The sequence below is a fragment of the Myotis yumanensis genome, unplaced genomic scaffold, assembly GCF_028538775.1.
Source record: "Myotis yumanensis isolate MYYU_CA2020_CCGP unplaced genomic scaffold, mMyoYum1.0.hap1 SCAF_17, whole genome shotgun sequence".
Taxonomy (NCBI): domain Eukaryota; kingdom Metazoa; phylum Chordata; class Mammalia; order Chiroptera; family Vespertilionidae; genus Myotis; species Myotis yumanensis.
In genome coordinates, this window is record NW_027223768.1 from 25,617,870 (window position 1) to 25,644,382 (window position 26,513).

Sequence of the window (26,513 nt, forward strand, 5' to 3'; positions counted from 1 at the left end):
ATGACTATCTCACCATTAGAAATAGATGTATTCCATTAAGTTTTATAAGTTCATCCTCAGTAAAATTCTTTAGAGAGACTTAATCAAGCAACTTTTGCACTAAGAAGAAAACTGAGGCCTAAAGACAAGCTCAAAGCCACATGGTAAGCGTTAGAACCAGGCCTCAAACAACCTCTTCCCTACCAAATTTCATGTACTTGCCCCCAAAGTTCATGCTTCCTACTGAGCCTGGAGCACACTGTAGTCTCAACTCCATAAATTATAGAAAATGTATATCAGCTCAGTTCTGGTTCAGGGCAGTACTATGAACCCCATTTTACAGTGGGAGAAACCAAGGTTAGAGGACATTAGAGATCTTCAAAAGGTTGTACAGCTAGCACGTGATGGGGCCAGAACCTGAACTTGGATAGTGTACCTGCAGAGTCAATATTCTGTTGAATTAAGAAAGCTGCACATTTAACATTCATGATGAATGTTTTATAAGAATTGATCTGCTCTGTATGTTCTTTTTTTATTTTGTTCACTTTTCTAGAAATGGGGCAAACATATTATAAATAGCATTTTGCACATTTTTATTACAAATCTTAGTGTTTTTCCCTTATTTGCAAAATACATCACATGTATATATTTCTCCTTTAATAAACAATGCAACGTTCTAATATATCCCAGGAAAAATGCTGAGTTTGGCTATCAATGCATCTCAAGGCATCATGTGTTTTCATAAAAACCATATGGAAACACTGAGAGTTTGCATTCTCTTTCTCAGGCACCCCTTGATGTCAGTAGCTGTGGTGATATGAAATAAGCAAAGTAGTGATGGTATCCCTCAAGACTGTCTCATGAAAGTGTCATATAACAATACTGAAGAAATGAAATACCAAAACACAAGACATGTTAGTAAGAGAGCCACTGGTGTTGTAATGGGTCAGGAAGCATTCCTATGTTCTTCTCAGAACTTAGAAATCTAAGGACCACTGAAAATGCAGAGAAATGCAAGTACAGAGAAAATGGAACATTCCAGAGTGTAGGTGACAGATAATCTTTTCCAAAGGGTCTGAGCAAAGTACTATGTTATTTCAATTTCAACAGCAAATTATATGATTCAAAATCACTTACATTATTAAAAAGTCCTAAGAGGGGAAAATGATGTATTGAAAATATAGCATTTAAAGTAAGAGCTTTTTAAAATCTAATCTCTTATCTTAAATATAATTTAAATACACAATGACCCAAATGCAATCCTATGATAATTGGTATTTTACAAAGGGAGAGTAAGTTGGAGGGAGAAAAATCCCATGGGAAGGAATATTCTAGAACCAAAAGATCATTAAAGATTCCAGACATCCTCTTAAGATTGGCTACAGGGTCCGGAGTGGGAGCCAAGAAGAGAAAATGGAAGAAGAGAAAATTAAGCCCATCATTTATTTATTTTAATTGCTATCTACTCTACCACCTCCTGACTGGGAGAAAGAGGGAATCATGTTAAGTCCTAGGGTGACACATATTCCCATATCTTTCAAACAAAATCCTGGAGAGATAGGAATAGTTTAGCACTTCTTTATGAGCTTAAACATTCAACAGTGGGACAGAGGAGAATGACCTCGGGGCTCCTTTTTTCTGCGTTCATCAGAGAGTCAAGTACCAGCCAGTCTGTCTACCCACCTGTGCATGCAATTCTTCAATACCAAGGGGAAGCTATACTTAAGTTTTAAATTTAGGGCTGAATCATACAGTACATACGATTAAAAAAAGACTTGCCATTTTCAGGATTTTTACATATAACACTGAATTACAGTATATTCTGCTTGGACTGGAAACTTAAAACTTGGAGATTTGGGGTTTCGTTTAATTTGATTGACATTCCATGGACTATGAAAAGAACTCTGTACCAAGGTGTGGAGCCCTGAGTTCCAGTCCCATATCTGCCATTATTAGCTATGCAGACACGGGTAGCTCACTCAGTCACTGGGATTATAATTAAGAGATTGGGTTAGAGGCTTCTCTCTCAAGTCCCCTATGAATCTTCTACAAATCTTTATTCAGAAACAAGAGTCTAAAATAAATATCATGTGAGCCACAGATGTGAGCCTCTAGGGTAATTTCAAGATTTCTTTGGCACCTTAAAATTTTTAACAGTGCATTTAACCCACTAGAACCAAAAGAATATCGCTTCAATATGTAATTGCTATTAAATAACATTAATGAGACATTTTTACATTATTTTCTTTGTACCAAGACTTAAAAACCCAGTGCGTATTTTTCACTTGCATTATATTTGAATTTGAACTAGCCACATTTCAAGAGTTCAATGGTCATACACGTCTACAGCTCAAGCTTAGAAGGCTTAAATGTTTCTCATCTAAAGATCATGTAAAGAGATAGCCTACCTTCAAAGTGAGAATATAAAGTAGAAAACCTATTCATTAAAATATTAGAGTCAACCTGTTGAGGGGATGTAAGAGAAGAGGTGATCAACCAAAGGATAGGAATTTTGCCCGCCCAGTGTTATTCAGTGGTTGAGCGTCGACCTATGAACCAGGAGGTCAGGGTTCGATCCCCAGTCAAGGCATATGCTTTGAGCCTCAATATGGGATTGAGCCTCAAACCCAGGTGGGAGGCATGCAGGAGGCAGCCCATAAATGATTTTCTCACCTCATTGATGTTTCTATCTCTCTCTCTCTCCATTCCTCTCTGAAATCAATTAAAACAAACCAAAAAAAAAAAAAAAAAAAAAAGATAGGACTTTTGATGGAAATTGCCAAACAGATACAGAAGGAAGCTGGGTCATGTGGAAACGCTATGGCTGAACAGGAACGGACCCCAGGCCTGGTCCATAAAATGTTGGCAACTCGTCTGCCACTATCCCTCCTCTTCTCCACAGACACATGCAGGGTATCCAGTTAAGGTCTTTGTGCCCCTAAGAATAATGGAGTCACTAAATCGGGGTCCTACTCTGGCGTCTGTGGACCCTTATGGGATCTGCAGATAGAATTCAGGGGGTCCAAAAGTTGAATGGGAGAAGTAACAATTATTTTGATTAACTTCCAACTCAAATTCAGCATCTCCCTCAGTATTGTGTATAGGCAACAAACCATAGCAGAGTACAGCAGTACTTGTGACTGTCATCGGTCGAGAGCACAGATGTTTCACTGCACATTTCATGTGCTGCATGTCTTAGAAAAAAGCATTTCATCAAGATGACAGCAGTTATTAGACCCACCACAAGACCTTGCCATTGAATGCATGAAGAAGCCCATACATCATTATATTACAGATTTTAAAAATATGTTGATAACTGCATTTTCATAAAATTGGTTTCTTTTATAATCCTGTGAGGTTTTTTTTGTTTTTTTTCTTTTCATTAAAAAAATGTCATTCTGAGAAGGAATCCATAGGTTTCACCAGTCTGTCAAAGGGTCCATGGCACAATGTACTAGAGAGAAAGACTCTGGGTCCCTGAATGACCCCACCCCCGTCTCTACCCCACAGGGGATCACATTGGATTGTATAATGGGTGAGCTATAAATCATTATCATGTCAAGCTACTGAGATTTGGGGAGTGTAAGAGTGGGGCCCATTCTAATATGCAACTGAAATTTGGCTTCAGGCCACGGGCAATTGCTTCTCTGAGACCAGATTCCATGCCCTAAAGACAGTGGTATTGGCTGTGATGTGCTGGTAAACTGGGTCCAAACAAACAAACAAACATCCATCATGGCTGACAGCAAGCTACCAATATGATGTCACTGATCTCTGAGTTAGGAAGTGATGCCCAGATTCAGCGCTCACCAGCCAGTGTGAGCTAAGTCCCAGCACACAGCTGCTCTCCCCAGACTAGAAAGCTGTGTTGCTACCGCCCTCCCCTGATTCGAGGGGAGGGGTATGTGTAGAATCTTGAGAATAATTGTTTAAAGGCTCCTGTTTAAACCTTTGTGCCTGACTCTTTCATAATGAATAAATAAAGCAGAATACCTTAGACGCAGTAATTTGTAAACGCAACAAGCTGTTGAAAAGAATCTAATTAGCACTAATTACAATCCTAGAATGTCCCAACAAATTATGCCATTGCTTCTGTAGAGGCATTGTGTTTAAACACTCTGAAACATTAATTAGTCTGCAGAACAAATGTGTGAGATAGGTATTATTTGGCAGCATCTGAAAGCCAATTATTTACTTTGGGAAGGCCTGATGCCATCTCTGATAATAAAAACAAATTTATTAGCATAATCGTAGGATCGGGAAATCAGAGGATTATATGGCCTTCATTGCTGAGCTCTTTTTATCTCACTGGGCATTACTGCTTGTCCCATTTTATATATGAGAAACTGATGGCAGACAGTTGACAGATTCAATATAACAGATTCCAGGTTCGGATTCAGTGAATCCTCAGGAGAGTATCATGCCTGCTCCTCAAAACGGAAAGCTCCATTTATGAGTCTTTTGTGTCTTGCTCCACAAATATAAACATTTCCTTCTATGGCGAAGAAGGTCCCTACAGCTACCAATTTACTTAAAGTTTTAAAGTGACGTACTACGCCTGCTTTTACCTATTTGTAAGTGCCATGTTTATTATGTTTTGCTAACTTTTAGATGAATTTTAATTTCTGGATTAAGCTATTTATAATCACATCAATATTCACTTCAAAAAAATAGTCCAATAATTTAGAATTGAGATATAGTCAAGGATTTAGTAAATGTTTCAGTTTATACCAAAGGATAAATTACTAGTGTAGCTCATAAAGTAAATCAGTCGCTGTTCAAATCCTATCAAGTTGTTGCTCCTTATACTCCTGTCCATTAAAGAAAAAGCTATGTGGCCCTGGCCGATGTGGCTCAGTTGGTTGGAGTGTTGTCCAGTACAGTGAAAGGTCTCGGGTTCAATTCTGGGTCAATGCATACACCTAGGTTGTGGGTTCGATCCCAGGTCAGGGCCCATGCGGGAGGCAACCAATCGTTGTTTCTCTCTCACATCCATGTTTCTCTCTCTCTCTTGTTTTCTCTCTCTTCATTTCTCTTTCTCTCTAACATGTCCTCAGGTTAGGATTTAAAAAGAAAGAACAGAAAAAACTACGTAGGGAGGACTTGGAATTTCTGAAAGAAGATGTGATATTCTGTTAACTTTTCTCTGAGACATTTACTTCCTGCTACACAGTAAGCATTCCATAAATATTAGTGTTTACTGTCATTATTATCATCACTAGAGGCCCATGCCTGAAATTCATGCAAGGGGCTCGGCCCTCGCAGCCCCGGCTTCGTCAGGAAGGTCGTTCTGCTGTCCCGTCTCATTAGCATATTAGCTCTTTATTATATAGGATTCCTCAGACTAGGAGCTATTATTTTTCACTAAGAATCGACATCCCATGTAATATACAGTATAGGGAAAACAGTCAATAATATTGTAATATCTATGTATGGTGCCAGTTGGGTGCTGGAAATATCAGGAGGCACACTTTGCAAAGTATATGATTATCTAACCACTCTGCTGTACACCTGAAACTAATACAAAATAATACTGAACATAAAAACGTACTTAAAAAAAATTAATAAATAAAAAGATTTTTTTTTAAAGAATTGACATCCCAGTTGATAGCCATGCTCTTAGGTCTTAGTCATGCTCTAAAATTATTACTTTAAGTTTAAACAGTACATTTCAAAAAATGTTACTGACGTAATCCTCTCCGATAAAACTATTTTAGATATTTATACTCCAGATAGTACACATTTTTCCATTGTTGCTAATACAATTTATCTTCATCCAACTCCAAGCTCGTGTCTGCTTTGTTCAGGCAATTATCTGTCCATATCTCTCTACCTCATTCAGCATGGCTTACACAGGAAATTTATTTTTAAACAAGTGCGTTCGATTCAAATTGGGGGGAAAAACCTCTGGATTCTTTTGAGCTAATCACAGAAATTATCACTCATCCCGTGTAGCCCCAAAGATAATGGCACGTGCAATATCCACAGTTTTCCTTCTGCGTCGATCCTGCTCATTTGTCTTGGCCCCAGACCAGCGCATGTCAGCAGTTCCACACGCAGACCTGCTTGCCCCCTTCCCAGATCTATTGAGAATGCTGGTTACAGGCATACATTCTCCAACAGATGTTCCAACAGACTTCAAAACGCAATAGATATATTGCTCTTTCCTAAACACTGGAGAGAAGGATTTTTAAAAATATCTTCCATTTCTCTCCTCATCGTAGTCATGTTTTCCTCTTTAACATATGGAATATATTTATAAAAACTGTCTTAACAACCTTGTCTGCTAATTTCACCAGGTCTGTAATTCCTGTCTTTTCTATTGATGGGTATTTTTCCTTAGAGTTGTGGGTATTTTCTTGCTTTTTCCTTTGCCTGGCACTTTTTGCTTGGATCCTGGATATTGTGAATTTTACACTGTTGCGTGTGTATTTTGTTGTATTCCTATAAAGAATGTTGGACTTTGTTCAGGCATGCAGTTATGTTACTTAGGATCAGTTTGGTCCTTCTGAGGTTTGCTTTTACATTTTTTTTTTTTTAATTAGAGCAGGTCCAAATCAGCCTTGAAGCCAAGGGCTAATTTCTGCTTGCTGCTACCGAGGACTCTACACAATGCTCTGTGTATTACGAGGTCTTTCTACTTTGGACGATGGGAACATGAACGATTGTCAGCTCTGGATGAGTGCCAGGCATTGTTTGGCTCTATAAATCTAGAGACACAATCTGCTGTTCTAGAAAAGGTTTTGTTTTATACATATTTTTTGTTGATTTCAGAGAGGAAGGGAGAGGAAGAGATATATAGAAATATCAATGATGAGAGAGAATCGTTGATCGGCTGCCTCCTGCACGCCCCACACTGGGGATCGAGCCCGCCACCCGGGCATGTGCCCTGACTGGGAATCGAACCCTGACCTCCTGGTTCATAGGTTGACGCTCAACCACCGAGCCACCGGCTGGGCTAATTAGTTGTTTTCAAGAGCCATTACCTTTTGCGGAAGCTAGATAACTGAAAACAGTGGTTATATGAGGAGAGACAAAAAAGGTCGAAAATTGGGATGGAGCACCTGAAGGCTTCTGGGATAGCTTGTGAAGTTCTTTCCTTTTCTTAACCTGGTAATGGCCACAAGGAAATTTGCCTTATAATGATTCACTAAGCTCTGCACTGGTTTTGTGTGGTTTTCCAAATCTATATTTTACTTTAAAACCAAAAAAAAATGGTTTATTAAAAAGGAAAAGAAAAAATATCCATGTGGTTTGGCATAGAGACATTTACTCTTCTTCCAAAATTCCTTCAGACTATGGACTCTCTTTAAAATCACTTCGGGCTCCAAGTAAAAACTATTAGTTTATTCTAATCCTACAGACATCAACCTCCACACATCCTCAAGCATAAGAATATGAGCTTCAAAAAAAAAAAAAAAAAAAGAATATGAGCTTCTTGGGTCCTAGACCTTGCAATTTGCAAAACTGAATTAATTGCTTTCACATTTCTAAATCTTTCCCTCTCTCCTCTAAGTGAGAAAAAACATGTAGTGCCCAAAAAAGGCACTTTTATAAACTGGCTTGCATTTCCTTATTGGCAGAAACTTGCTAGTCCCTTTTTTAAATGAATTTTCAGTTTCAAAGGAGAAAATCTGTATCGCATTTGGAGTTTTGTTTGGTGGTGGTGGTGGTGGTGGTGGTGGTGTGTGTGGTTTAGTTTGCAAATGTTAGCATTTTAGCTCTCAAGTCCTAAGTTTTACTAAAGAGTTTTAAACAGACTGTAGCAGATGAATTATATTCTGTTATTCTTTTGTCTTCCTTTCCATTATTCTTTCATCTTCACTTCTGACTTCATTTCCCATTCACAATGCAAATTGTTGTAGTATGTACCTTGTTTCTTTCAATGGTATCACCCAGCTTCACTGACAAAATAAATTACAATTTCTGATTAGGAGATTAAAATTCACCATCAAAGTTCACACTGCATATTTTGTAAAACTTTCACAGTGCATTTATTTTAGTTATATTAGAAACCACTGTTACTGGTTGAGCTCCTGCTGTTGCACTTTCCACCTGGGAACCAAAGATTACAACAGGAGTAAAACTACAATCAGTTCAGTAGTCCACAGCAAAAGTATACTTAAAAATGAAAAACATTAAAATCACTATTGCCATGTTAGGACTTAATATTATTTAAAGCACCCTTGATAATGCAGCCAATGACCATAGAAAAAAAATAAGTGTTTCACTGAGCAGATCTTTTTAAAAAAATATATTTTTTTATCATTTATTTCAGAGAGGAAGAGAGGAATAGAAACATCAATGATGAGAGCGAATCACTGATTGGCTGCCTCCTGCACGCCCCAAACTGGGGATCCAGCCCACACACCTCAGGCATGTGCCTTGACCAGGAATCCAACTGTGACCTCCTGGTCCAAAGGTCGACGCTCAACCACTGAGCCACCCCAGCCGAGCCAGATCTTGATTTAACATCTGTCTCTATGAGTTTATCAAAGCATAAATGGGGACCCAAGAAGGAAGGCCATTGTTTCTTCCACAAGTACAGGAGAAAATGTGAATGTGTCTCAGTGAGTGTCTTTATTTCTGTTGAACCTAAGAAATTCTCAGTTCACACTAAATTCCCAAAATCTTGGTTTCTGTTCACAAAAATCTAAAGGTGGTCAAAAGTAATTATGGCCACTAGAAATTCCCAACCTGCAGTCATTTCTCCTAATTTAAAACTCCTACTAGCTTCATCGGTAGGTTGGCATGCCTGAAGGCATTCTTTTAATATTTTTTTTTATTGATTTCAGAAAGGAAGAGAGAGAGAGATAAAAACATCAAGATCAGGGAGAATCCTTGATCGGCTGCCTCCTGTATACCCCCTACTGGGGATTGAACACACAACCCGGGCATGTGCTCTTGACAGGAATTGAACCTGGGACCCTTCAGTCCACAGGCCGACACTCTATCCACTGAAGGCATTTTTTTTTTTTTATCAAAAGACAAAGTGATCAATATAGGTTTGTGTGTTATTTATACTGGGTCTGCTCCTTCTTTCTTCCATCCTTGCTCCTCCCATCGGGGAAGCTGCAATCCCTCATTTCTTAGGAGAACCCATTCATTTCTGCAAATTAGGAACTGAAACAAATACTAATGTTATAATCATTGCCCACTTCCTACTGCCATTACTAGCCAGATAAACTGGACCCTAAGATAACTTTGTCATAATTATCCAGATAAATCAGACCAGGTCTATGCCCATCTCCTACCAACAAATCCTGAGTGAAGAATAAGCAACTGTGGGACTGGTGCTACACATCTACACTGAGAAGCCTGCAGACATGCACAGCTCTCCTAGTCACTCACCTGGTCTATGAGGACTTCACTCTGGATACTGTTATCTGAATAGTTTCTATACAGCCACCTAAGTTAACTCTTACAGTACACAAGAAAAGAACAATTTTCCTAACTGCTACTTGCTGCTACCAGGCCTAGAGGTGCCCAGCAGCCCCTACCCAGGACCTGTGTATCCCACAGTTCTCAGCTGCAGCACGTATTTTCCAGTACTTTCTGACCCTCCATAGGATTATGTGGAAGAGTTTTCAGATTTTTCTTTTGATGAATCAACAATTCAATGGTAATTTTTAAAAGGAAAAAAAAATAGTGCTTAAACAGGAAAATATTCTGTTTTTGAAAATATAGTTCACTTTCAGGCATGCCAAAAGTTTAAGAAGAAAAAAGAAACAAGGCATAAAAAGAGAGAATTGTCTTAAATTGGCCACTGATACCTAGATTGTCCAAGCTTTCTTTCTCACCAAAAGAAGACACTTCTAGGTCATTCCCTGAAATCTAACAGATGACACTGCCCATGTGCTTGTAAGTTGGTCTCTATTATTTATTAGTAAGAACATCTTATCAAGGGAAATTACTGAAAGTCTTCTAGAAACAATTCTGAAAAATCATTTTGTTGTGGGAAATGTGAATGTGGAAGTAATTTTCAAAACTAGCATCGTTGGAAATGAAGTAAGTCTTTAACACTTCTGATACCCCTTTACCTAGAGATTTATTAAATCCTAAGAAACAATGTACTTTCCAAACATCCATGTGACAAAGATCACTATTCACACACAATTTTGAGGCACACAAACCAAATGGCAGCTGTTCAACGATTCACCTAAAAGTAAATGCTGATTCAGACAGCTGTTTCTAACACATACAAGATGAAGTTAACAAAACTCACTCCAAATATACCGACCAGTTATTCTCCATATGTTAGCAAGTTCATCAAGCTTGAGAGAAACTTATTGTCTCCGCACAAGAGCTTTCAAATCTATATATAATATTTCACTGGCAGCCACTTTAGGAGAAACGGGTCATAAAAATGTGTTTAATTTTTACTGTCACACTTTCAATCATTCTGCTTACAATTAAATCATAGCTTGAGAAAGGGCTAAAGAATGGGCAAAGCCAAGAAGATAGTTTTTTTTTCAGGGATCAGGAGCTTCAAAGCCATCAGGAAATCCCAGCCCAATGACCTTCATTTGCTCATGCACTAACAATTCACAACACCATGCATTTTTCCAATGCACTTTTTTTTCTTTGGCAAGACTCGTATGCTCAAATGAGGCAACGTCTCATTTACCCTGGAGGTATTCTGATTTTAACTCTGCTCTTCCTGACATACCTTCAAAGTTCCCTCCCTAACAAAGAATGAGGAGATGAAATTGAACAAGACTAGAGGATGCAGTCAAGGTCACCCAAATCCTTCCTGGGCACGAACTCTCTCCTATCTCTTCTGTGTAATAATCTAATTTCAGAATTTAAAAAGGTAACACATGCTCTGATCACATGAGTACAGTGTCTGCATCAACAATAACCATGACCCTGAGGTCTTCTTCAAGCAAGCCGATCCCTCTCGTGGCTGGTCTTCCAGTGATGACTGTAGATGGCCATGCTTCAACATCAGGTGTTTTTCAGTGAGATAAAATCTTATCAAATAAGTGCCAGAAACATGTTTTGCTAATAACTCAAAGCAAGCGCCTTCACACTATGTTCTCCATGGTTCTTTCAGTCCCCTGCACACTGGTGAGAAAAACAATCCTCTAGCCAAGTGCGTAAGACTAAGGTAGGCTTAGTTTAGCTCTTTTACTAATATAAACAAGTCATCCATCTTGTCCCCATTTTACATAAACAACAGCCAAGAGATACTTGACCACATTTTGGATTACTATCTGAATAGTATCCACATTTGGATACTTGACAGGATGGATTGTGGTTGACTTTCTAGCTCCAAAAACACCAGGGCAGAAATCTGCAGGATCAATGGGCACTGCACTCAAGTGCCCCGACTTGATATCCTTTTCAAATGTGTTTCAGTGTTGTGGTGGCTAAAAGCAAATATGGACTAGGAACCCTAAATACGTGTTTTCTTCTTAGAAAAAGATCTAGGGGGCCAGACAGAGGTATTAGGAAGAACCGAGCCATTTCTTAACAGAAGTCGGGTTTCATGCCAGAGTTCCGTGCCTCATTTAGAAACTATTTCTAAAACCAGAGAAACATTCGATTCTAACCAAATGTTAGGTAGTGGCTGCGGGCAAGGTTGTGGGGAGGGAAGACGGCGAGGCCCGAGTACACCCAGGAGATAAGAGTCATGATTGCCTGCAGTTTCACTTCAGTTCAGGTTTTTCTCTTCTGCCTCACACTCTTTTCTGAGTCACCACATCTCTGAAATTCTCTCAAAATGAGTTTCTCCTCTCTCTCTCGGTAACTTTAGCAACAGTTACAAAATATATTCCTGTTCCTCTTTTTGCGTCCCCCGTTCTCCGGGGAGGGAAAGGAGCCCTACAACCTGGGCGCACTATGGCATTGTCCCTTCTGCCTGTGATGAAACCATCCCCCCGATGGACGCTCTGAAGTTCAAGTGAAACCCTGGCCAAGGCCGCGTTTCAGAAAACCAGGCCAGCAGGACCAGGAGGGAAATTCTGCTCCAGGGGCCGGGAATCCCCAGGGAAATCTCTAGAAACCAGGGATATCCCCGCGTTTGTGCGCGGCAAGTTCAGAAGGAGCTCAGAAGGAAGAAGTCCTGGGCCAGGAGGGACAGGTGTTTCTGGGCGGAGGGCAGCCCAGACCCCCACCCCCACCCCCCCACCCCCCCACCCCCCACTGCCCCTCCGGGGGCCCCAGCGGAGGAAAGGAGGTCCTGCCCCGCCCGCAGCCTGCACCTGCCTCTCCCCGCCCTCCAGCGGCCCTTCCCCAGCATCCCCGGCGCCGCCCGCGCCCCTCGCGCCGCCAGCTGCACCCGCGCCGGGTGGAACCTGGGGACCCCCGCGCCCGCAGGATGAGAGCGGGGCGTGGCAGCCGGGGCGCCCCCTCTGGGGCCAGTGCCCGGGCGGCCCGTCTGGCTCCAGGTTTCCCCGGGGCGTACCTCGGATGTAGGCGCACTTGCCCTCGTCCAGCTGGGTGGAGGCCGAGGCGCCCATGGCTGCGGGGCGCGCGGTGCTGAGCGCGGCGCGGACGGCTCCCTCCGGTGGGCACCCGCTGCTCGCTCCCTCCCGGCGGCTGATGCGACGGGCCACGGGGCTCTGCAGCAGTTAAAGGGCCCACTTCCTCCGAGAGGCGCCGCCTTCTGGGACGCCTCCTCCAGGCCCGCGCCCTCCTAGGAGCTGGGGGCCGGCCCCGCGCCTTCCCGCCCTCGCTCCGCTCCCCGCTGAGTCCCCAGGGGCTGTCTAGTCTGGAAGGACTTCCCGCGCCTTCACTTCCCCGGCTTCTGCTGCTTATTCTCTCAGCGGTTCGGGGCAGCCCAGAAACACCTCGGGGTAAGTGGACCGTTTCCCAGGGGACTGGAAGGGTCCGTGAGCTGGAACCTTCCCCGCTCACCTCACCAGGCGGAGTTCTAAACTCACGGCTTTGCACACCCTCTGATACCAGAAGCAAAAGTTCTTCTCAAGCACCACCGGAGAACTTGTTAGAAAATGCAAAATGTCAACTCCCTCCCTCTCGGCCTCATCTACACACACACTCACACATACACACACACACACACACACACACACACACACACAATTAGAAACTCTGGGAGTGGGGCCCAGCAATCTGTGTTTTCAGGGCACTCCAGGTAATTCTGACACCTGCTGGAGTTTGAGAGCCAAGTGTAAATTGTACCTTCCTGCAGGCAAGACGCGGGGCCAAGGAGGGAGTGGGGAATGAAGAAAAATATCAGAAGGAAGGAAGAGATGGAGGAAGGGAGGGAGGGAGGGTAGGAGGGAGGGAGGGAGAAAAGAGGAAGGGAAGGGAGGGAGGGAGGGAGGAAGGGAGGGAGGGAGGGAGGAAGGGAGGGAGGGAGGGAGGAAGGAAGGAAGAAAAACTTAGGGCAACCCAGGGCTGGGTTCCACACTGTGTTCCCAGCTCTGAAACCCCTTGATCAGTCTGTTCTTGCACCTTTAGGTTCACTTCCTCTCCTTGACCACCTGGAAACAGTTCATTGGAAAGCGCACCTGTTCTTTTCCCACAGCCACTATTTAGCTTGGCAACCTCTGCCAAGTGCGAACCAGCTTGGGCCGAAGGGCTACCACTCATGTCTTCCTATTCTTAGCAGGTAGAGTTTCAGTGACTCCTATTGACTTAACCTCCAAGGTCAAATGGTCTGTGCACACAAGGGCCAGGCCTGAGAGAGACTTTGAAGGCTCTTCCCTCCGAAGTTAATTCTCTAGGATGTTAACACCAAGATTTCTCACACCTCACACCCAATATCTCACACCCTGCGGTCCAATCCATCCAGATATCCTCTCAATCCTACAGCTGACCCTTAAACAACATGGCTTTGAACCTCGAAGGTCCATTTATATGTAGTTGTTTTTCAATAAGTATACAGTCAGAATATACCAGGGTTTCAAATTCCTCGATTTTTATATCCACGGGGATCCTGGAACCAATCCCCTGTGGATATTGAGCATTTAGGGAGTCAGAAGTCATCCGTGAATTTTCTTTTGGGAGGGTTGATGCCTTAATTCCCTGTGTTGTTCAAGGGTCAACGGTACTTTCAAAATTCCTTCAATGTCCAACCATGTGTCATTCCCTCCACTATCATCACCCCCATAATTTCTCACCTGGATAATTACAATAGCCTCCTAATGCGTCTCCTTTCTTCAGAGAAAAAGCCACAAAGTCTATCCCTGACAGTAGGCCCAAATTCTTCTCTACGCTCACCCAGGACAACTCTCCCCTTCCTCTCTCTGTTCCAGCCCCAGTGGCTGTTTTGCTCTGCTAAGACCACACCATGCTCTCCCCTTAGATATTCACATGGTTCACTCTCTAAGTCTCACTGATTTTAAATCTCCACTTAAATGATAACACCTCAGAGAGGCTTTCCTTGACCCCCTATTTAAACACCAGCCCTCATTTCTCTGCTCCTTACCTTTCATATTTCTATTGGTATCACATAGCATCATCTGACATATATTTCTCTCTCTGTCTCTCCCTGCTGAGACAGAAACTCCATGAGGTCAGGGATTTTCTTTGTTGATGCTGTTTCTTTTGTTTGTTTTTCATTATTTATTTTTTCTTTAGGGGCAAGAATTTTTATTCATTATGTTCTCTGATGATTCTCAAAATGCCTCGAACAGCACCTGGCACATAATAGGTATACTCAGGAAATAACCACTGAATAAGTGAATGAATGAAAAAACATGTAAGACTCTGGACTCAGTAAAAGCTGTGATCTCAACAACTAGAGAGCATTTCCAAATAGCTACAGACGCAATGATTTAAACTATTCAATGTTCAATTCTTTTCTCAATATTGGCTCTAAGAATTAAGCACATCTCTTCAGAGTAGTTTTCTTTTATTATATAAATTGCTATAAGTGTGCCTCAGAATACTTTTTTAAATTATTATTATTATTATTAATAAAGAAAACTAATTTGGGTCTTCTGCCAGAATATAGTTTTAGCTTGTCACCTTTTGAGAGTAGGCTTGTCACTCTGAGAGTAGGCTGAGTGTTCTGATTCACCATTCTTTGCTCATTTGCAGCATTCACAGATGGAACAGGGTACAAAGAAGGATTTGTATGGTGTAGTATTAACAAGCTTTGTAACCCAACAGTTTTAGCTTCGAATCCTAACCTGATAACTTAATAACCATTGGACCTGGTCATGTTGCTCAACTTACCTCTCTAAGTCTCCTTATCTAGTAAATGGAGCTAATAACACCTCCTGAGCTGTTATCAAAATTAAATTTGATCAGGTCTATGAGGCACTCCTGGGGACATAGTGTTCAGTAAGTGGAAGCTAGGATTGTTATTATCAATAAGAACAAGAGTGGTCAAAGAAGTAATATTTTAGAGAGAATGAAATTTTAATTGGACCTTGAAAATCATTAAGAAAGAACATCTGTTCCCTTTTTTTTACCCAAACAAATAAAGCACTTTTTCCCAATCGGTTTACAGAAAAAAAAAAAATTAAGGAATTCATTATTTTAGTCGTCATATTTAACATTTGCAAATCCTATGTGGGCATCATTTTATTAATCACACACTAAAAATTAGTCTCCAAGCAATTCAATAACTTTATGAACCAGATTCAACTTCATATGATTCAAATCAGCTAGTTTAGAAAATTTCCTATGCAGTGTTATATTTTCTATTAAAATATTCTTAAGACCATTTCTTTCAGGTAAATAACACATACTAAAATAATTGCCTTTTTAACGTTCTAAGTGAGATATATCCACATAGCATGAAATTCACCCATTTAGGTTACATTTTTTTAAAGGGAACAAATGAGTTAAATAGACATCCAGTACCTTTAAAATGTGTATTTTGGGATTCCCTCGCATGACATAGAACTATGAACCCCTTGGTTACCCTGTTCTCATTGGAGTTAGTGACAGCTGTCTATTTGGGCAGTTAGTGACCTTGTCTATTTAACTGCCCACAAAAAAGGTACAATCTCAAACTTCTTTGAACTTCCCCAAGTACCTTGCACAGCCCCATAATATAGGAGTAGGAACTTTGCAAAAACGTGATTGATTGATAAGTACACCCGGTAAGTTACACAGTTATCTAATGTAATCTTCACAGAAACCCACTAAGGTAGGCACTACCATCATCATCATTTTACAGATGAGGAAACCAAGGTTATGAAGTTTAAAGGATTTATCTAATATCACCTATAAGCTGGACTTATCTGACTCCAGAGCTCATCCTCTTAAGCACCATACTACTACTTTTATCTTAAATCTTGCTTTTGTTTATTTGCATAAGTAATCTAGGTTTTACTATAGAAAATTAGAAACTGTTGATAAGCAAAAAGAAAAAATGGGGAAAACCACCCAAGTGGTTTTCAATATCAATAAGTATCTTTAGATAATTCCAATTACCAATAACCCCAAGTTGGTTTAGATTCCTACAGATTTACATATGTGCAATTATAATTTATAATTATATATAAATTTAGTTACAATTATTTATAAAAATTCATACTATATATATTCTGTAATCTGTGTCATAATTTTTTCATTTTGTATATTTCCATTTAAATAAATATCTAGATCCAAATCTATGGGGTATAAATGTAACTTAATTCACTTATCTACCAGTAATGTATACATGCCTTTTTTCATTCCTCAATCACATTCAACATTTTCATATCTTTTATAATTTTCTTATCATCATTATTTTCATTCCTTTTAATCTTTGACAATTTGGGAATAGAAATAGGTATCACATTGTATTGTTTAATTTTGAAATTCTTAATGAAAAAGATTCATTATTTTTTCTGTGCGTTTTCTGGCTATACATGTATGTTCCTTTGTGAATTGACTATTCTTGTACTTTTCCGTTCTATTGATTTCTTATTCTTAGTGATTTGGAAGAGCTTTCTCTATATTAAAGACATTGACCCATTTACTGTGGCACACATTGCAGATTAAATACATTTTGCTTTTAAAACATATTTTCCTATGTTCTTTATTGAATTATCTTCTTAGAAAATTATGCTAACCACAGAGAAAGTGTAAAATCAATTAAATTAGTCTGTGGTACCCTGCCATCTTTTTTAACACTCTCTTCTTTGTACAGTTTCTAAAGAATGCCTCACCTTATCAACAATATTTTTTATAGGCTGTTGTACAAAGCAGGTTAACGTTTTAAAGTCATTTTATAATTTTTTTTTTAGTGAAGGTACTTCAATTACTAGCAAGACTATTGTGATAATCTAATATGTTCTGTCTTGCCGAAACCGGTTTGGCTCAGTGGATAGAGCGTCGGCCTGAGGACTGAAAGGTCCCAGGTTCGATTCCGGTCAAGGGCATGTACCTGGGTTGCGGGCACATCCCCGGTGGGGGATGTGCAGGAGGCAGCTGATCGATGTTTCTCTCTCATCGATGTTTCTAACTCTCTATCCCTCTCCCTTCCTCTCTGTAAAAAATCAATAAAATATATTTAAAAAAAAAATCCCCATGCAGCCCCAATGGCACATGGGGCCTGCTTGGAAAAAAAAAATAATAATAATAATATGTTCTGTCTTTCTCAGGAGTGTAAGCTTTAGAACCTCCATTCTCATTTTGATATTAACTTGCCACATAATTTAGGGAAATAATATAAATTTTCTAAGCCTTATATTCCTTATCTTCAAAATAAGTGTGAAAATTAGAGTATATATGTAATACATTGGATATGCATTACTATGCCTAGTACATATTTAACATTCTCCAAATGAAGCTAGCATGACAAGAAGTAATAAATGAAAAGGTATCTTAGAACTGTTTAACTGTAACTATTTTATTAACATATCCATGTTTGTTTGCCTTTTATTCTTATGCTTATTATAGTACCTTTGTTTTGTGACCAGCAAATCACACTCTACAGGAGGGAAGGCACGAGGACCAATTTCAAAAAGGAAAAATAGGCACCTATTATATTTAAGTGGTATATTTGGAAGATATAAATTGTTTATTTTCATAATACGAACTATAGAAAACTAAGCTGGATAAAATGTTTTCTAGGGATAACATATACAGACGGACTCCAACTTCTGCTCATCAATGATTCTTGAGGGGAAGCTTTCAGGAGCTCTGGGGGTATGTGAAACTTTTATTAGAAAAAGATTTCTTCTAAAAAATTGAGAAACATTGCTTTTTCTCAACATACAATATGAATCATCACAATTTTACATAGATCTCTAGCATTGCATAAGACGTTAGACACAGAATCCATGTATTTTAGCAAAAACCAGTGAAGGCTTAGAACTAAGGATGGCAAACTCTAGAACCAAAGGGCCACTGAGATGTGTAGATACCAATCTCCAAACCTGCTAAAGACCGGATCAGTGCAGTTGCCCTTGTAAAAGTTATAACCATATTATTGCCATAGATAAACAGACTCTACGGATTCCTCTGAAGGCAAGGCTCTGAACTACCTTGTATTGGGCAGGTTGTTAGTTTGGTACCAGTGCACAAAGGGAAGAGTGCCACCTGCTGGGCCAGCAATGATACTCCATGAGGGGGCAGGATTTATATGCTCATGAGGGACATGACACACAGCCTCTGGTCCAAATCAAATTCATATGCTTGCACTTAAATTAGTTTAGCAGTCATTTAGCATTATTCAGCTATTTGTTACAAGTGTCTTCTGCTCAGCTGACAAGTGAATTTACTCTTCCAGAACAGACTTTTCCTGTTGAATTAATTTGGGGCGCTAGTTCTATTATTTTATAATCCAAGCTTATATCTACTGTTTATATCACATTTTGATGTTAATCATCATCTATTTTGTGAAGCACAGTCTTTTGATTAATTCTTCTTGGAGTTATAGTTCACTCTTTTTCTCATAGTGCAAGTCACCAACACATTCATTCTCCTAGTCAGGTATCAATAGCTGTGAAAAATAAGATACCAGCCCTAACCGGTTTGGCTCAGTGGATAGAGTGTCGGCCTGCAGACTCAAGGGTCCCAGATTCGATTCCGGTCAAGGGCATGTACCTGGGTTGCGGGTACATCCCCAGTAGGGGGTGTGCAGGAGGCAGCTGATCTATGTTTCTCTCTCATCGATGTTTCAAACTCTCTATTCCTCTCCCTTCCTCTCTGTAAAAAATCAATAAAAATATATTGAATAAAAAAAATAATAAGATACCAGAGCTCTGACTTCTATTCTGATGTCTAGAATGGGGAGATGTAAGTATTGACAGGGAAACCCCAAGGGGTGCAGGAACACTAGGACTGGTCCATCGAGGTGGGAAAGGATATTATATCACTGACATTGTTTAGAATGCCTGTACCTGATGATAAAAGTAAGGCAAGCTGACTTAGTTTTATCATTGCTTTTTTGTTCTCTACAGACAGTGCACCCCTTATTGCTTAAACCAAGAGTAGATCACAATATAACAGCATCCCCCAATATAACTCCAAATATTTCCAGTTACAAATGGTGTGGGCAGGTAGGGCAGAGATGTCCAGATATATCTGAAGTATGGTAGCAATCATCTCAGGTAGAAACTATAGTTTACCTTTAACCCTGCTGTTTGGCTTATGTACCTATTTGCTTTGTTTAACAATAGACAGGTTATTTTGATTTTCTGAATTATATAAATCATCCCATTCGATTAAATACCCTATTGATTGTACTGTGAAATCCCATTTGTAGTGGTCATACTGGTCTTAGAAAGCACATTTTCCTTTACCTGGGAAGGACAGCACAATTATCCCAAGGTCAGAGGCTCCAGTTAACGCGTGTCCCTGTTGACTCAGTGTTCTGGAGACCCAAAACAAAAACTGTAATGTAGATAACATGCCTAAGTTTAACCCAGGTTCCTCATTCCAGACCTGAGGGCTCTAGATAATGTGTTTCTGTCAATTCAGTGACCCCGAGACCCAAAACTATAATTAACATGCTGCTTCTGCTTCTGTAAACTGCTTTTTTGCAAACCAGATTCCTCATTCCAAACCTTGAGATGTAATCAATACCTTTGTGATTTTTGCCTATATAAGTCTGGTTTTTCGACCATCTTATCACTATGAGATTTGGGGAATGGCCCCTCATAGTCCCGGATTGCAATAAATGTGACTCTTTAATTCGACTTCTTGAGGCGTCCTTCTGTGATTCTCGGGGTACATTACAACATATCTGCGTCGCATATGAGAAAAAATATATAACCTCTTGTACATTGGTTTGATTCATTGTACCTGCTTAAAACTGTCTTCATCCACACTACCTTCAATTCCTTTTCTCATTTTGACCTTGTACTGATCTGCAGTTCATTTAGATTACAAATGATAAAGCTATCATAGTAAATACTTCAAGGTGAATCCATTTAATCAGATTACAGGCTCCTAAAATTTAGCCAAAAATCAGCTCATGGCAGGAACAACAGTTTTGAAGGAAAAAAGCATAATCTAGGCCAGTGATGGCGAACCTATGACACGCGTGTCAGAGGTGACACGCGAACTCATTTTTTTGGTTGATTTTTCTTTGTTAAATGGCATTTAAATATATAAAATAAGTATCAAAAATATAAATCTTTGTTTCACTATGGTTGCAAAGATCAAAAAATTTCTATATGTGACACGGCACCAGAGTTCAGTTAGGGTTTTTCAAAATGCTGACACGCTGAGCTCAAAAGGTTCGCCATCACTGACCTAGGCGCATGAAAGCCTTTAAATACATTTGGTGAGTCTATTTCCAACAGGCCAATCAGGATCTTGCCCGGGATTTCTCTATTGTAGCAATTGAAAAAGACTGTCTGTGGGCTTGATAAGCTGGTAGGATATGAATGCTGAGCTGCTTAGTGGACATTTTTCCACCAGAAACAGAGCCTCTGATTGAAAGAAAGGAATTCTCTGATGACATTGTGTTAGTCCAGTCCTGGCTTGCCCAGTTATATGAAAGAATAAATACTCCCCTTTTTGTTATGTAAATTTGAATTGGATTTCTGTCTTCCTGACCAAAAACATTTTGACCAATATAAGGCTTTAAGTATAGGGTTTATATACAAGATTAAAACATTCTATAACTATCCTATATCCCTTTATATAATTGGTTAAAGCAAATATAAGTAGACAATGCTTTCTATGAGTGATTTACAGCATATGCCAACAAACGGCAGTTAGCACAATATATAACAATTCACTCTTCTTTTCTTAGTCATTTTTCATTCTCTGTAGTCAGTTCTGAAAGTGATTTCTTTTCATTCTAGACATTTGATTAAATATTGTCTCATTCCAATTCAGATTTTAAATCAGCTCAGATTTTAGCAAGAGAATTAGCAGTCCTTTGGCATATCATGACCTAAATGTATATAGAGTCCCTTATTAGTCTCATCTTACTCATTTTTTTAAAAATTAGATTCATGAAATTCACATTTTTATTTCAAGTCATGCTGTAATTAAATTAGGAAGCACGGCAGAGTTTGGATTAGAACTAAATCAGATTTGCAGGAATTCTGCAGCCTTAATAGCTAAGTTTTACATGGTTTTTATTAAAGTTATAGCCACATAAATTATATCACTTAATCCTAGAATTCTTGGAAATTAACTACTACAAGAGCAATAACGTTAGCTTAGAGAGAGCCCAGTGTAGATAAACTAAACAGTATTGAGAAAGCTGCCCTGAAAGTGTAGTATCAGGAAAAAACCACCTGGAGAACAAGGTGGCATCGGCCTCCTGGGTTTTCTATGTTTATATGTTTGCTAAGGCTGATGCACTATCATCTCCATGGCTATGACTTGACCTCTGATGCCCAGAACAGCACCAGGCTTATGGTCAGCCCCACTCAAGAAAGGCTTGTTGAATGAACGAATGTTCTACATAGACACAAGTCTTTGGTGTGACAAGACTTTTCCTGTAATTGCTATAAGGTTCTAAGACATAGTCATTGTGGTGGGCTAAACCAGAGGGATTTTTTTTCAAGTTTAATATTGAAGAAAATGAGATCAGAAGAGGTAACGTGACACCCCAAAACAGAGATGGGGTAATAAATCAGCTAACAAACATTTATGGAATACCCACTACTGGATAAACGTTTGGCCCTGTCTCAGATAATGGGGGGCATAGCAGAGTATCAGACAGCCAAAGTCTCTCCTTCAAAAGACCTTATCTTCCAGTGGGGACACATGAATAAATAATTTCAGGTCCTGATCATAGTGTTGCTCTGTGTAAATACTAACATAGAAAGTTGTGGTGGAGAATGATGGAGGGTGGGGAGAGACGTAATTGAATTAGTAGAAAAACCACAGGGCTCTCGAAGAACTCTCACATGAGCTGAGCCCTGAGTATGAGGACACATCTACACAAATGTATGGAGAAAGAATATTCCAAGTGTAAGTTCAAAGTGCTTGAGGCAAAGAAAAACAACCATAGCACTTCAACTGGAATGAAGAGGAGAGAAAATGACAGAGAAGAAGGTAGGTAGGCAGGAACCACACACTGGAGAGCCTGTGTATCAGGAAAAGGAGTTGGGTTTTGTTACAGAGGGTGATGAGACACCATTTAAAAGGTTTTGAGAAGAGGAGTCACATAGCCCACTTTTCATTCTAGGAAAATCACAAAGACTACTGTGTGGAGAATGGACTAGAATGAGAAAGAGAGGGGGTTCTGAGACTGACTGGAAGACTGTCCTAGTAATCCAGGCAGGATGGTGGTCGCTTGGACTAAGGTATAGCAGTAACTGGATTCAAGACTTGTTTTGTAAGTATCTGTAGGACTTTCTGATAGGCTGTGGCCAGAGCATCACTGGTTAGAGCATCATTCTGATACACCAAGGACTTTCTACCGGATGCATGTGAGCATTTAAGAAAATGAAGATACCACTTACAGTAATGGAAGCAACTCCGGGAAGAGTGAATTGGGAGAACAGGAGAAATGATTCATTCTCCTTCGGACATGTTAAGTTTGAGAGTTCAGGTAGAACAGAGAGGAGAACTGAGTCCAGAGCGTGGAGCACTGCAAGAGGCCTGCTGAGGGAGGAGGAGCCAGAAAAGGGGCTGAGAAAGAGCTGCCAGGCGAGTCAGAGGAGAATCCAGAATCTGACTTCACAGATGCCTACACAGGCCACCTTAATAAGAATTGTTTCTTATCAATGTGGGAATGGGAGAATAAAAATCTGACTGGAGTTTAAGGAGGAGAGAATAGGAGGTGAGGACAAAAAGTAGCTTTCAGAAATTTTTCCCATTATGTGAGAAAGAAAAATGGAGTGGTGGTTGGAAGCAGATGGGGGACCCAGAGAGATATGTAGGCTGCTAATGGAAACAATCCAGGAGAGGGGAAGAAATGGGAGATAAAGGAGAGCAAGGTAATAATGAAGGTACACAGCCACGTGGAAGGATTGGACTTTGGCCTTGATAGAAGAAGGATGCATCTTCCCTAACTCAAGGGGAAGACAGGGACCCGGGTTCAGATGCAGGTGGGCTGCAGGATTTGGTAAGGAGTTGAATCCAATTTTCCCAAATTCTACTCCAGAGTGAAAAGTAACCATATAGCCTCTGTTAGAATAATGAAGTTGTATTTGTTGTATTGGACACGATCGCTTTTGAAAGATGTGATTTGGTTGATGTATAGTGTGAAAATATTCTGCAAACCTGGTCATCTAAGTTTAGTGGTACACAAATTTCATTATCTAGTTAAATGAATTCTTATAGCACTAAGCTTGTTTTGAGTGCACAGCCCTCATTTTTCAGTTTGAATCAAGAATGAAGTCAACAGCCCAGCCAGTGTCGACCTATGAACCAGGAGGTTATGGTTCAATTTCTAGTCAGGGCACAAGCCCAGTTGCAGGCTTAATCCCCAGTGTGACACATGCAGGAGGCAGCCAATCAAGGATTCTCTCTTGTCATTGATGTTTCTATCTCTGTCTCCCTCTCCCTTTCTCTCTGAAATCAATACAAAAACATATTTTTAAAAATAATAATGAACACACTGAAAAGTGGAAAGAAGCAGGGTCTTTGAAGTCATTGTTGAGCCACTGAATTAACTCTCTGATGACCTTACACCAAAATTTTTTTTTATGTGAGTTAATAAATACATTGAATTCTAAAGCTGTTTTTTGTTGACTTCTGTCACTTATCACTGACAGCATTTTAACTGGTATGGTATTTTATTGCAACAACTGGTAGCCATCTGGAAAAAAAGACCCTCAAACATAACATAAAAATAGATTCCTGATAGATGAAAATATAATTTAAAAAGTACTGCTCAAAGCTATGGGAAAATTCTTCTATAATCTTAAATTAGCAAAAGCGGTTCCAAGTACAACACAAAAGAGTTGAGGCTCCATCTGGATGGAATAATTGTTGAATAAACCATGATACGTTAAGACATGTTGCAATGTTTATGTGGGGAAAAAAGAGGATACCAAACACATACACACTATATATACGTTGTATAAGACTATGGCTCTGTGTCCATTGGGTTCTTTTTTGTTTTACTATGAAATTTCTTATATTTCTTGATTTTTTAAAGATGTCAATTTTATTATCAATATAATGCAACATAAAAAAACCCTGGAGAACCTATGAGGAAAGACTGATAACCCATATAAATATTTAAAATTCTTCATTTAAAAAGAGCATTACAAGACAAAAGGCAAATTAAAGGTTGGAAAAAATTGCAATTTGAACCAGAGATGAAAGGTGAATTTCCCCAATACATCAAGGATTCCTTTATATCTATTAAAAAACACCACCACCAAAATAGAAACTGATAAAGGATATTAATAAGTATGTTGGCAAACAAATGGCTCTTAAATATAGAAAAAAATGCTCAATTTACTCATAAAAAGAGGACTTCACATTAAAGCAGTACTGAAATATTATTTCCTGGATCACATCTTCCGTTGGGAAAAGTGTGAGAAACAGGCCCTCTGAGACATAGCTGGCCACAGTGTAAATTGATACAACTGAGGAGTAATTTGCATATCCATCAACATTAAAAATGTGCATCCTTTTTGAGGAAGCAATTCTGCTTTAGGAATGTATCCTATAGGATTATGTGTACACTTGTAAAATGACCTTTGTACAAGGTCATTCTTTTTGCATTACTTGTGAAAAGAAGTTTTACTGTTCTCAAAACGATGATAGTCTTTATTCTTAACCCTTGGCTTGAGAAAAAAGAGGGCTTGTCAATAATAGATGAATATGAGCATGACTCCTGTGGTCTTTCTATTGGATGTGCCTTACTGACAGGTTTCTCGGGAGATGAAGGCAACCACTTTCTTAGAATCATAGGTTCATGGTTTGGCCTTGGCTCAAGTAGAGAAAATGATGCAGAACCATTAACAGAATAGCCTGCTGAGCCACTAGAGACAAGAATGCCCAGTAAAGATTCTCTAGTCTGGGTAGCCCTCAACAGCAGAATTGCCTTGAATTCTTTGCTTGTAGCCCAGGGAGGAAAGCAAATAGTCTCTACCCTATCAGAGTCAAAACCATAACAGACAGGGGAGAGATTTCACTAAATTAAGGCACTTAGTAGTGGCAATTAAGTACATTGCTTCGCACATCAAAAAAGCACTCAAATAGCTATTTAATTTGCTGCACTTAACACATTATAAGACTATTAAATATATGAAAAGCTTTAGCACTAAACCATGTCCCCTCCAAGCACAAAATTCACTACACAGATCTAATGCTATTTCTCAAATAAATGTCAGCCTTGAAATAATCCATTTTCTCAAAATTGTCCAAGAGTCATTTTTTACTCTAGTGCCCTTGGACCTTGCATCTCCATTTTCTGTTTTTCATCTTCTGGAGCCTGGCTTGAATTACTATTTGATGAAAATGGCGAGCTGCAGATTTTTTACTTCACATCTAACAGTACCCTCAGTGAGGATGACAACCGGTATATATAACTATGCAAATTATATTACTATATTATATTAATTGTGATGAGTCCAGAGTAGCTAGGTAATTACAGATCAGGGTCACTAGTCTATCTACCAAGAACATGCTGAATAATAAAATAGGTACCACTTATTAGCCATCTATCATGTCTAGTCATTTCAGATGCATGTTCTTTAAGCCTTGCAGCCTGGCTGCAGGTAAGTCTATGCAACCCTATTTTATAGTTTAGCAAATGAGGTTGTCCCTCACCACCAAATTAAACAACTACAAAGTGACAGAACTTGATAGAAACTCTATTTTTTTCTGACTCAAAAGCCTATGCTCTTAATGCACTGAGATTTTGTCACGCACTACTGCTTTTCATTTTAATATTTGCACTTGGTGTTTTTTATCTGAAATTAGGAATTAAGGCCGTTTTCTTGATACTGTGGCTCAGTGAGCTGAATGGATACAATTAAGGGAGCATTTCATTACAAGAAAACATGCCATGAGTTTTAAGTAATTTTAATACTTCCAAGGCACATTTAAATTATTTTTCAAATAACAACTTTATGTTTCAGTTGATAAACTATGCAAATTTTCCAGAAATTACTTATTGAATTCTGGCAGGTTTTAATTTTCCCCCAAGCATAAAGAAATATACAAAATAATTTTTTAAACTCATTTCTTAATCACTAGTATTAAGAAAAATTTCAGTTTTTATCATCACATAATTTGTAATGGACAGA

General features: G+C 39.4%; 1 protein-coding gene and 1 long non-coding RNA gene across 3 annotated transcripts in view; one reads left to right on the forward strand and one right to left on the reverse strand.

The window, feature by feature from the left end:
* NIBAN1 (niban apoptosis regulator 1) overlaps window positions 1-12,890 on the reverse strand; it is a 128,420-nt gene extending 115,530 nt beyond the window's left edge. The window contains exon 1 of one of the 2 annotated variants that reach the window (XM_070396909.1): window positions 12,841-12,890. Coding sequence is in view for 1 of the 2 variants with exons in the window: in XM_070396906.1 (XP_070253007.1) it covers window positions 12,389-12,443 (55 nt within the window). In the remaining variant the exon portion in view is untranslated. Of the gene's footprint in view, window positions 1-12,388; window positions 12,572-12,840 lie in introns of those variants that run through there. The other variant, XM_070396906.1, reaches the window with a different exon arrangement.
* On the forward strand, window positions 12,625-19,349 carry LOC138996019 (uncharacterized). Its single transcript, XR_011468718.1, has 3 exons — window positions 12,625-12,779; window positions 17,965-18,039; window positions 18,792-19,349. It is a non-coding gene; the product is annotated as an uncharacterized lncRNA (long non-coding RNA).
* The last annotated feature ends 7,164 nt before the right edge of the window (window positions 19,350-26,513 follow it).